The 12659-nt window shown below is 36.8% G+C and overlaps 1 protein-coding gene across 1 annotated transcript; it reads right to left on the bottom strand.

The window, feature by feature from the left end:
• Nucleotides 1-2220: 2220 nt before the first annotated feature.
• Nucleotides 2221-11113, bottom strand: LOC140946345 (uncharacterized). Its single transcript, XM_073395447.1, has 12 exons — nt 10995-11113; nt 10381-10438; nt 8733-8801; nt 8040-8184; nt 7148-7382; nt 6485-6559; nt 6061-6257; nt 5318-5764; nt 4405-4729; nt 3419-3556; nt 2466-2567; nt 2221-2363 (listed from the first exon to the last, which is right to left on the bottom strand). The coding sequence occupies exons 1-12, from the start codon at nt 11047-11049 to the stop codon at nt 2221-2223; spliced, it is 1989 nt and encodes a 662-aa protein (XP_073251548.1). The 5' UTR covers nt 11050-11113.
• Nucleotides 11114-12659: the final 1546 nt, after the last annotated feature.

The raw sequence follows: 12659 nt of genomic DNA, 5'->3' as shown, positions 1-12659 counted from the left end.
AATAACTGTAACAATAGTAGCATTTCTTTCATACAATGTTGGTTCTTGACAATTTACACGTATTTCTTAGAAAAGCCGGCCAAATGTTTTAAATGATTACAAGGCTTGTGCAATAAAATGTTCCATAGATAAAACAGACTCGCCTTCTGATTTGCTCTCTACAAACCGTGCAAATATGTGAGAAATCATAGTTGTGATTTCGCGGTCAGTGTATGAGCTCAACTCCCCTGGGCTTATCTATGACGTAAAATAGATTACTTAAATTTCATCAAAGAGAGTTGAAGAATATGCACACCTCCTTGACAATGACGAATCAGGAGATTTGAAACCATGATGGCAAGGGCCGAGAGAAAACGTTACTTAAAAATATAACTCTCGTTCTTTTGATTTGCCTTTAAGTTGCCAAAAAATGAACTCGTAGTTGCAGCGAACGGTAGAGGAATGCACAAATCTGTAAAACGAACTTTCCAGAGTCATTGCTTTGCTTATCTAACTTTTCTTTTCGTTGTTGTTGTTGTTCTCTCTACTGTTGCCATCTTGTTATCTTAAATTAAACGCTCATAACTTTGATGGACATTGAAATGAGGATGCCAACCAGAGGACACCCAACGCACGTTACCCTGGTTTCTTTATACAGTGGAACCTCGATATAACGAAGCGCTCTATATAAAGAAGTCCTCGGTATTACGAAAGATTTTCTTTACCCTACTGATGGTAAAATATGTGAAAAAGAACCTTGATATAACGAAACCTCGTTATACCGAACAAATTTTGCCAGTCCCTTGGCCCCTCGTTATATCGAGGTTCCACTGTATAAGGAAGCACCTACAAGAAATTTTTAACAACCTAGTCAATCCAAATTAGGGTCTTCGGTAGGTAGTCGTAGAAAGAATAAACAACAAAAAACGAAAGGAATTTTGAAAGTCCATTGTACAGTTACCAGACGAGCTATTTAAGAAATAAATATATTTTTTTATGCTTTAAAATTTAAATATTGTCTTTTATGATTGAAGTTTTTTTTCCATTTTAGTATCTAATAATACTAATAAGTAACAAAAGCAAAGTTTTACAACATCTTTCAAAGGACACTATATACAATTTCAAATGCTATTTGCAAGAAAAACGTAACGACCACAAAAAAGGGTCCGCAATACGATCATGTGTTGATTATTAATCAGGGTGTTATACTTTTTTTTCAATGAAGTGGTTACCCTGAATACCCAAGGAAGTTGAACAAGTGATAAAAGCCAACGGAATATTGGGTTAACTCATAGCTTCTTAACAATTCCTTCTATCTGCGCTAACAAGTCAAGCAAGCGTCAGGAAAGATTTTAGTGGTTTTTTTAAAAAACAGAAATAATCATCAGCCGTAGAACGGCTTACAAAAAACTTTAAACTCATTAGACCGAAAAACTGACGAATTTTAACTGTTTGTCTTGCAGCAGTTCACTTTAAAAGCGTCAGTGTCAGCTGTTAATTATTATTATTATTATTTTTATTGTTATTATAATTATTATAATTATTGTTACTATTGTTATTTTTGCCGTGGCAAGGGCATCAAGAAAGAATCTATCAACTTAAAAGTGTTAAGCACCAATATAAGAATTTTTTTCAAAAGGTAACGGAAAGAAATTTACCGTTAGTTCCATCCATATTAAATATTATCCATCTACCGTAAAAGCCATCACTCAACGAAGAACCTCGATTTCTGCTCTTACCGTGCAATGCCTTCTGGATAATAGATTACGCTTCTGCAATACTCTTGAATTTACAGCAAAAACGTTTGTTCAAACAGCAAGGTTTTCAACCCAAATGATTTTTCCTATGTTTTCAATATTTCTCCCTCATGTACTATATATTTTTGCTCTAACAACACACACGTTAAAAGCATTTTTTTTTCTTTTCAGTGAGAATATCTTAATGATTTTCTCACGGAAATGCTTCTCATGACTGGATACGATTGATTGGTTAATTACCTATATCACACTATTAACAACCATTAATTCTAAAAGAAAGATTTTTTTGTGGTCACCCACTGTGTTTCGCTTTGCTTTGCTTTGCTTTACGACTGTAAACTGATTTATAAATTATCCAGTTTTCAAGTTTCAAATTATCTGGTAATTTGGAACGGAAAGGATCTAATCTCCTGCTCATGTCAATGTCATGTACATCATCGCAAAACTTGTTCTATCTACATTGCTTCTGTATCACTAGTTCATCTCACATCCAGTGAAATCTTGGCATGTTCAGACTGGAGTAGGTCACCGGCCGATGGAATGCGGACCCAGGTCGTTCAATGTTGAAAAGCAGTCCCTTTTGTCCGGGTCTTAGATGTGAGAAATTCGCCATACTTTCTTGAACGACTGGAAAAAAAACAGAAGTGTTAGCTCCGGGACTAGTTGTGACTATGATTTTCATTGTCACCATTTTGCGCGTGCTCAAAACAAAGCAATTACGTCACCCACCTGATTTCGGCCAATGATCAGACTGATAGTGACACCACGTGACCACCACCTCGCTCATTCTTTGAAGGGTAACCTTCTTAGGATCACCGGAAAAGTCGAGTCCTGATAAGATTAAAAGAAATAAATTCTTAAGTTTTATGACAAAACGCAAGTTAAAACGATTGATTTTACTTTGTCTTCCACTTCCTTGAGTCATTAGGCCATTTTCACAATGACTACATTTGACTACAACTTTCGGCATTCATTTTGATTTTTCTTCCGTACTTAAATTTGTCAATCTCGTTGGAGTTTAACAGAAAGGAGCTCTAATTTGTAAAAGAAAACAACAAACTGAAGGATTCTGGTAGTTGTAGTAAGATGACGTCATCATGTCAGATTATCCTTTTTTAGCAAGAGAGGAAATTTTTATTGTAAGAAATTTTGGCTTTTTCGCATTTCAATAAAGCAGGAAAATTTTTCTTTATAGTTGCTTGAAACCAATCCCCTGGCCCAGGAACCCCTTCATATCATAAGTCAACTGATTTATGCCTCTAAGCAAAGTGTGACGACATCAGCGAAGCACCAGTAGCCTAACTAGAGCGGTTTTCATTTGAGTGTCGAAAAGTAATTGGTTTTGCACTTTCTACACGATGCGATTGGCTTAAAAGATTCGCGCCACCTTTTCATCCAATCAGAAGGAAAACCAAAGCCAATTGTGACGCGCTCGCATGCGTTTTCCCGCGCTTTGCGCCAGCCACATGTAATTACTTCGAGTTTTGATTGGTTCAATGTATTGTCTGTGTCCTATGTGATTGGCCAGAGTAATTACTTTGGTTTTGGTTTTACGACACTCAAACGAAAACCACTCTAAGATCCATCACCAAACTACTCTGAAAAATCACATGGAGAATCAAATGATTACATTTATCAGTTGTGTAATCATTTTAAAATTAAAATCTTTTTCAGCTTCTCACCTGCTTTTCTTCTTTGCCATTGTTCAGACTTTCCTCTGTCTCCCACAAGTTCACCAGCTACAGAAAACACTTTAGGAGCGACAATGTTACTTCCCCAAAAGTTCCAGAATTCTCGAATGACGGAACCAAAAATACCCCCTGTGATAAAATGAAAACAAAGAAGTCGGTGAGCATTTCAAGAATCCTTTTTTTCGGGGGGACAACGTTTGTACAAACAAAATTTGGTATTTTCGCTTGTAGGATTGCTAAGCATTGTAAATCGTTTGAACTCGATGTCATACTAAGTAGGTGGAATATAATCGTCTGGGTTAGTGTAATCCTTAATAGGATTGTTTATGACAGTCACTGACGTTTCACGGAACTGTACAGAGGCCTATTATTAGAATCAAAATGAGTTGTGATCACCAGTTGATTTTATTACTCTACTTGTTAACCTGATTGAAGCTGTTGTGATGTTATTGGTCTTCCATTTGTCAAGCCTTGACGTTTTTGGCAAAGACTCTAATAAAGGCGGGGAGGTGTACATTTCGGCTCTTCTGTTATCATTATCTATTAATATTCATTATGTTTCATCAAGAGAGAATTATGGGACAAAGAAATAATCTTAGGGCGTTGGCTAGGCTATGTAAATTTTACTAAAGTTATTTTTAGAGGTTGTCATGAAACGGAAGTCTAACTCCTGAGCCGTCTGCACATCTTAATCAGTTTTTTTGAAACGTCATCAAGTACACGTGCTACTGCCTCAAAGCAAACCATTCAGAATATTGCAATGGTAACTGTTTAATTCTCTCTTTACAACACTGAATAAAAGTTTGCTGACCTCTCGCAATCAACTTCCGATTAATTTCAATCGTTTAATTGCTCTAATAATGACTTTGGTGAAATTCACATATCCTAAGGGATAGACTCTATCCCATTAATCTCTCCTGGTTTCGTATAGCAAAACATATTATTTTCAAAAAAACCTTATTTGAAAATTTTCTTACCAGAGAGCATACAATCCGTGCTCACATATTCCTGAGTGCTGCACTTGTTCCCCATGAGCCTTTGCGTCATGTCTCGGAACTTCATTGTAAGTACGGGATCCTGAAGTCTGGAGATGATTTCCCGTTTGCACAGCTCAAAGTGCATGTCATAACTCTGAAGACTGCTGGTTATCTTTTCTCTGAGCATCTTGTACAAAGAACTTACGCTTTTGTACTGGAACACTTTAAGCAGTGTCTGTACTTGGGAATTGATGATCATGTTCACTATCGCCTCCGTCACCATTTGGGACTGGTCAGCTGGAAAGTCGTGAATAACCATCTGCCACTGCGGTCGAGGAAAGGAAACAATTAGACACACGGGGCACGTAATATTTTTACAAAAATTACCAGGGCAGTGGAAATCTTGTGCATAAACATAAAAATTATAAATTTAACGAGGTGGGTGAAACAACCCGCTAAAAGGTCCATCCAAATCAGCTGAACAGATTAAAATATGCAGAAAAATGTTTTCTGAAGCGTCCCCGACGGAATAGCGCGAATCATGTGATTTCCAAACCGGATCTTCCGGTTTTCCAATGTAAATGGTAAGTGCCCGTTGTCATAATGTTTGCACTGTATCTTTTCCAGGGTAGAAAAGGAAGCCATTTGATTTAGATTTGTTTAAAACACTCAGCAGCAATTATTGTAAATTTTATACTATTTTATTTTCTCCTACATATAAGTTTTGACTCCTTTTTCCAAACGAGCCATCATCCACTGCCGACAGTTAAGTGGCTTTTACAGATATTGACCTTTCTGACGGTTTCTATTTCTACTATTTGGTATATTTAAATAAAATATATGTTTTCAGTTTTATTCTTCATTTAATTTGTTTTACTCACAATGAAGGTTCAAGAAACTTTTGATGCTTTACCTTAGGCGAAAAGAAATCCTCCCGAGGCGTAGAACACAGGCGAGCCAGTGTTTTCATGTGATGAATTTGCCCTTCCTTTGATCCTTGTCTGTAAAGCGTCGCCATAACAACAGGCCACCCCATAACGTTACGAGAAATCATCCGGGTTTCTAACAAATTAAATCCGGGAACAACGTCATTGAAAGTCTGGCAAAGTAAGTATAGTTTCCCGTACGTGATTGTATTTTGATCATGTGACAGTGCCCTTTGGAAGAGAGTCTCTGACTCGGGCAACGTTAAGCAAACATACTGATCTTCTTCATCCAATGAATAGCCCCTTAGTAAACCTACGGAAAGCGAAGCAGGAAAATGGGTAACACTAGCGTCTTTTTCCAGTAAATTGTCGTTCTCGGCATGTGGTCGCTTTCTAGACTTGTATTTCTTTCCGTCAGTCGATGAAGAAGAACTCTGTGAAGAAAAAAATCGGAAAAAACACTGTTATAAGTATTTTTGTCTCATTGCCAGATCAGAAAATCTAATGGCGGAATCATTCTGTTAAATCTTTAATTAACCAGTTTTGGGGCAATGTGAATATTTTTAGATTTCTTTAAGGGTGCACTCGACTATCACATGATAGTGCACGTGATTATCTTCAGGTGAGCACGTGATTGTTTCTCGGCAGCGCGAGTGAAACCCCCATGACAGTGTACTCTTAACTACAAGTTACAACAGTAACTTGTTGTGCAACAGACTTGCTTTATTACCTCCCGTTTTTCTGCCTTTTCCTCTGTGTTTTCCTCTTGTTCGTTGTTCTGTTTCGCGTTCTGTTTGTTGTTCGAGTTTCTATCTGGTGTTGCTCTTCTTGCTTGAGGTCTGAAGTGATCGTGCGTTCCTTTAGATTCAAAATAAATCCCATCCTCTTGATGAACCCAGAAATGAGTCACAGGGTACCCATTGTTTCCTAAAGGAAAAAAGGAATTCAATTAAATGACGTTGTGTAGTATACCTTCAACGGCGTTCTCAAAGGTTGTTACGTAAGGCTGTCAAATGTCAGTGCTAGATTTTATCAAAGAAATACCTGAGAAAACGTGGTTAATAGAGTGCCGAAATTAAGGCAAAAACAGTTCCGTTGAACTAGGAAGTATTAAACATTTATTTTCACGTAATATTGATTATTTTTATGATTACCTGTGCACTTTCTGTGAACTAGTTTTCCAGCACATGCGGCATTGGGGCAGTTTTGACCCATTTGTCTTTCTCGAACTGCAAATAATGAATTAAAAGGGTTTATAACAATCATTACACTTGAGTTAGACTACGAGTAGTCCCCCATTTTTCCTCAAGGATAGTAGGGCGAGTGAAACGCGAGCGCGCGTGAGAATCACACCACCTTTTCTCGCGTGGGGCGATTTTCACGCGCGCTCTCGTTTCGCACGCTCTACTATCCCTGAGGAAAAATGTGGGACTACTCGTAGCCTACACTTGAGTGAACGATTCGCCATCGCGTAATAAAGGGTTCAGTGAGCAGATGATGTTGGAAGGCGGTCACTTTTCAACGCATCAGTAAGGTAAAGAGAAGCCTGGCTGTTAGTCAGTTTTGGCAATGGCATATGAAGGCACCATGACAAAAACAATTGTGGCAAATAAAGAGAAATTTGTTTAAGATACGCTGGTAAATACAAGCCGTGTGAAACTAAAACTGAAAAGGTTTTATTTAAATGGTAAAAACATAGGATTTTTCCCAGAAACTTAAAAATTAGAAATATCGATTACACTAATATTTCCATAACTGACCGCTATAAAAAAGGGGTTCAATTAAAACCTGGGTGACTTCGTTTCAACAAACTTTACCTTTATCAGAAATAGCGGGTCTAACGACAATCTTGAGTCCATTTGGTAGAGTACAATCCTTACTACAAAGCAGTACACCGACACAGGTCTTCTTTAGCACAAATTTGTTGTGATTGTTTGTGTATTTCATTGCCCACCCAGAGATGTGTGCCTGCGCCTCTCGGCTGTAGGGTGAGTAACGAAGTTTTGTAGATCCGTCAATCCATTCTTCGAATTCGTCATATTCCTTGATCGCCTTTTAAGAGTAAAATATATCAGTATGAGATGTGAGAATTGCAATGGTCGTATGTGCGATTCCCTTCAGTTTAAAGTGACAGGATCTTTGGAATTCTTCCAAGTCTTCGGGGAAATCAATTAAACGCTTAAGGAGAGCAAGGGTGGCGTAGTGGTGAAGGCACTCGTCTCTCACTAATGTGGCTCGGGTTCAGATCCTAGCTTCGATGCCATGTATAGGTTGAGTTTGTTGTTGGTTCTCTCTTTTGCTCTGAGGGGCTTTTTTCGAGGTACTCCGGTTTTCCCCTCTCCTCATAAACCAACATTTCCAAATTCTAATTCGATCTGGAATGCACAGATACGTTTATACGAGTTTTTACGTGCTTCCAATTACTGGTATGAAGGTTTTATAGCTGGTCAAAAAGGCAAGATAACATTTTATTTATCAACATGTTAAAGGAGCATTCCCATAAGGATATGACATTGTCAAAGTTGAAATCGTCTACCAATCTTGTTCAAACAACGCAGTCCCTATAATAAGGTTTGTTTTAGTGCAGTTCTAATGTCCAACTGCGTCATATTTCTTACTTATATCAACATTGCAAAACGGGATCATGTTTCTCTTTAAAAATACTACACTGGCACACAGTCTTTAAGTTACAATGCGCAGCTGCCTCACCTGTAAAATACCTGCCTCAGCTTCATTGGCGTGGAACGCTCTTTGTCGATCATGGACCATTCGATCGTGGCCTAAAAGGTAGTGATACGCGAACGCCCCTGGTACCGGATAGTGTATGGGTGCTTCAGGATACCAAAGAGTGGACCTAAGGAGCGTAAATAAACAAATTTAGCCTGTGTTACACGCCGCACAGTAAAATACAGAGAATAAAGACCTTGAATGGCTGAAATAACTTGTCTTAGGCTACGGTTCCATATTTTTAGGTCAAAACTGAGCTAAAATTATAACTAAGTATCTCTCGTCACCTTTTTAAACAAGGAAATCTCCTAGAAAGATATCAAGTGGTTTTCTTGCAGGGAAAAAGAGCACAATCATTTTTTTTTGTATTTTTTTTTTAACAGCACATGAACTTGAGAAAGAGCGCTCAATTTGTTTCAACTTGTGATCTTTCTCCATTCTGGCAATGATATTCAAAGACACGGACTTATAGTTTAGGACGGTAATTTTTATCAAAACTTAACCACTACTATTTATTCCAATACAGCAAGCAGATCAGTCCTGGAGTCGTGTGGACATAAGGTTGCTCTCTCCAACGAGGTGTTAATTCGAGAAAGGAATCGAAAAGAAATACAAATTTACAAGATTTTTCTTAGGCTAAAAACAGCACACATGGGGAAAATGGTTTCTACTCACGATAATTTAAACTTCTTGTGAGGAATATGACACAAGTTACCACTAATAGTTCCCATCTGAACTGGAAATCTAAAAAATATATTAACAGTAAGAGACATTAATAATTTCATCTTTATTTCTCTATCCTAGAACTGATCGCTAAAAATAAAAGGTTTAAAAGATGTAATACGTTTTGTTCCTTGGTAAAATCTATGCCGATTTCTGAAGTAGCGTGACGTCATATCTTAGAAAACAGCAAAATTTTATCTTTGACTCTGAGGTTTAGAGAATAACATTTAGGAACTTTTTTAATTTTAAAAAAATGCATGGGATATTTAGCCCCCAATTACAACGATATTTACACTGCTTGATTTAGTCACGATATTCAAAATAACTATTCATGAATTCACCCACCCACCGGAAAATAATAGCACGTATTTGTTATTGCATCGCCAGGCGGAGCAGGCAGGCTACACGTATTGGGCAATATTTACCCTCGAAGAGAAATATAAAAATTATTTCTTCACATTCAACTCGTATTTTTCTTTAAGATTATGTTTTGTAGTGCAGTAGTTTTCAATAATCATCGGGGCACTGCTTAATCACACTTAAAAAATAAAATTTAAACCATTTTGTCGCCCCGTGATCACCAGTCGCCTGACAAACTAATGTAAACTTTCGAGACAAGAAGGTCCGTTAATTTCAGAAAGTAACAATTTCTCACACAATTTTTCACTCATGGACATTTTGAATAAAATTGTAATTTATAAATGAGAACTGTCTCCTTTTTAAGATACCCGAACCGCCGAAAATTGACGAATTTGTATTTAAACAAAGTTTTAAGTTGAATTAAAATGGTATTAAATGAATTGAAAGTTGATGCAATACTTTGTGAGAATATAAACTCTTGTTTTGCTAGCTCTAAAAAAATTATGAATTAAAGTAAAATGTTGCCATTTGGTAAAATAATAAGGGCCTTTTGCGTTTTTCTTTTAATGTTAAGTGACTTTTTTGTAAAGTACTTGAATTAAAACTCGCTCTTAATGTAGTCTTCTTTCGTCCTGTGCTCGTGCCAACGGCCAAATAATTTGAATATATGAGAAGGAATATCCCAGTTTTAGTTTTTCGAAGGTCGGAAAACAAATAGTACAATTGAAAATATAAGCAAAGGGCTGGGTCACACTATAATAGCATCTCTGCCCAAAGACTGCATAGTTTACTAAATAAATAGCACCATTTGAAAGTACTGCTGAGGAGGTTTCATTTAAATGGCCACACCATAGGATTTCATCCACAGACGTTAGAACTAAATACTAAACAAACAGCATCATATGAAAGTACCGCTAAAGCCGAGGTTTCATTTGAATGGTCACACTTAGTATTTCGTCCAAGGACTAGCTGTCGTTTGATCTCGTATTCACTGGAATCGGTTTCAGCTCTCTCTTTCCATACTCATCTTGAATCACCCACTTAGTAAACCATGCAATGAACAAATTTTTCTCTTTACTGTCAAAAATCTTTTATTAGCGTATTGAATTTGCAAAACCGTTTCCTCTCGAAGTGAGCTCTCGTTCTTAACTTCTTTGTATCCGTCACGAAGCTTTTCACACCAGCATACTTCTAAAGGAATACTTATTAAACCGCATTTAATCGAGGTTCGAATATTTACCCGTCTGTAGTAATGGATGCCAAAGCGCGGTTAAACTTTGCAATTATCTCTCCGTCTTCTGTAGATGAAGAAAAGGGAACATGACAAGCATTAGAAGGTAGAAGAACATCGAGAGATATGAGATCAACGAAGAATTTGGGATCCATCAAATCGTCATAAGTATTAAGCCCGAGTGAGTATAACAAAAGTTACACTTACGCTATACTAAATGAAATACTTGAAAGTTTCTTTCCTGAAAGTTTCTGTCCTTGCCAATTGCAAACCAGAATTCATTCACACAGTCGATAGCAATTAAGAACTTTAAAAAACAGCTCCGTAGCCTTAGCTATTGCAAAATGTTGCTTAAGGGCTTTATTTCAGTAAATAGTTGTACTAAGAATATCTTTCACAAGTACAGCGTACTTTAACAATACAAATACTTAAATGAAACGGTTAACCTGTAACTGAAGTTGATCATAAAACGGCAAAACTTGCTGAAGATCTAAATGGTTATAAAAAGAGTACTTTTTCCTATTCACTAAGTTTTGGTAATGTCAGTCCTAACTCAAAGGAGAGAGGGTAGATAGTATACTTGTTAGCTTTTTGAAGTTTCATCGTGTCTCGAAAATACTTACGATTTTCGACTCTTCTCTCCTGAGTTTCCTCTGTCTTTAATGATTCCAAACTCATTACGTTTCACGCGCCCCCTAATTGTCCTTTTATCTTTCGGCAGTTCCTTAAACAAGAAACAGAGGGGGGAAAAATTTGAAAAGCAATGTAATTAAACACATTCGACCTGTTAAGAGAGGGTGTTAAAACGTTGCTTGTTCTCTTGGAGGTGAGCTAAAATGTCCCGGCTTTTAAGTACACAAAAGTAATTAGAATGTTATCAAAAGTCCATCTTCAAAGGGTTTAACGCAGAGGTTTTATCTCGAGCCATTTTATTTGGCAATCTGCTGTTACAATCGACTAATCGCAGTGGTTATATATTTTATAAGAAACGTTAGGGGTTTGAAGAGTTCGCGCCAGAGTAAATATGTCAAAAGACGACGAAAGACAAGGTCGATATTCTTGGTAACATTTTTGCGGAAGCAGGGTAAATACATTTCAAAGAGTACGGCAATCAGTTCTAGCGCAATTAAGATAGAGAATTTTTCTTTGTTTTTAAAAATTTTTTGTTGCAGGACCCCGCGCTTCTCGCCTTTTGATAGGGGGAAAATCAGACGCTCTGAGGGAAGCCGGTCTATTAGAACATACCGTCCATTAATAGCATTCAGAATGCAAAATGGCCCGTAAAAATAACATCAAGAAAAGAAAAAGAGCTCATTAATATCACATCATATAAAAAACGAGGTTACTTTAATGGGAAAAGCTGACCCGCCAAATAATAATAAAAAACATCGATTTTAGTTTCTTCTTCATTTAGAAACCAGCTGCAATTTTGGGACATTGACTATCTGCACGAACATTTTTAACATTTCCAGTCCATATCAAGTTAACTGCGAGTTGTTTACCTCAACTTCTAATTCTTCGCGTAATCTTGTCATTTTATAGTTCCGGCAAATGAAAAAAATTATCTTGGCTTTTTCTTATGCATCAAGCAGCTTTAATTTGTGTCTTTTCCGTTTTTTGGCTTCAAACAAAAGCGCAAGAAAGTGTATTATTCATAAATGATTTGATGCTCGTCCAAATGCAAAACTTAACCGTCCGCTAAGAATTAATCGAGCTGCTCCAGTACTAAAATTATTTTTAAAAAAAGATGCATGCACATCGACTCTCAAATATCTTCCTAGCTGGACTTTATTGAATTAAAATGAGCGATTAGAAACCTGCTTTAAGGTTAACATGAAAGTTTAGTTATTTAAGTGAAAAAGTGCATTTGTATCATAACTCATACGTGCACTCAGTTTTAAAGTTTCTATTCAATAACTGATTTTGTTCCGATAGTTTTCGGGGGACTGTACTCGGAAACTTATGATTGTACTTAAAATGAGCAGAATGAGAAAAGGAAAACATCGCACTTCAGTCAAATTAAGGACAAAAATGGATTTTTGAGAGTCAAAACTATTAAGGGATAAAGCTCACAGATAAATTTCGCGCGGTACGTTTTCAGTTTCATCGGTCACCCGTCGAGTCAACATAACATGTAACAACCCAAGAAACAAAATTCTAACTTTTCAGTCTGCTATAAAATCTTCTGATCTGACCAATCAAATGCAAACCTTATTTCGATATTACTTTTACAACACGCGAGTAGTTGTTGTTTTTTTTTTGAAACAATATATGCAATTTTCTTGAAA

Source organism: Porites lutea, chromosome 8 (genome assembly GCF_958299795.1).
Source record: "Porites lutea chromosome 8, jaPorLute2.1, whole genome shotgun sequence".
NCBI lineage: Eukaryota > Metazoa > Cnidaria > Anthozoa > Scleractinia > Poritidae > Porites > Porites lutea.
The sequence above is the reverse complement of the archived record's forward strand: the minus strand, read 5'-3'. Positions and strand labels throughout refer to the sequence as shown.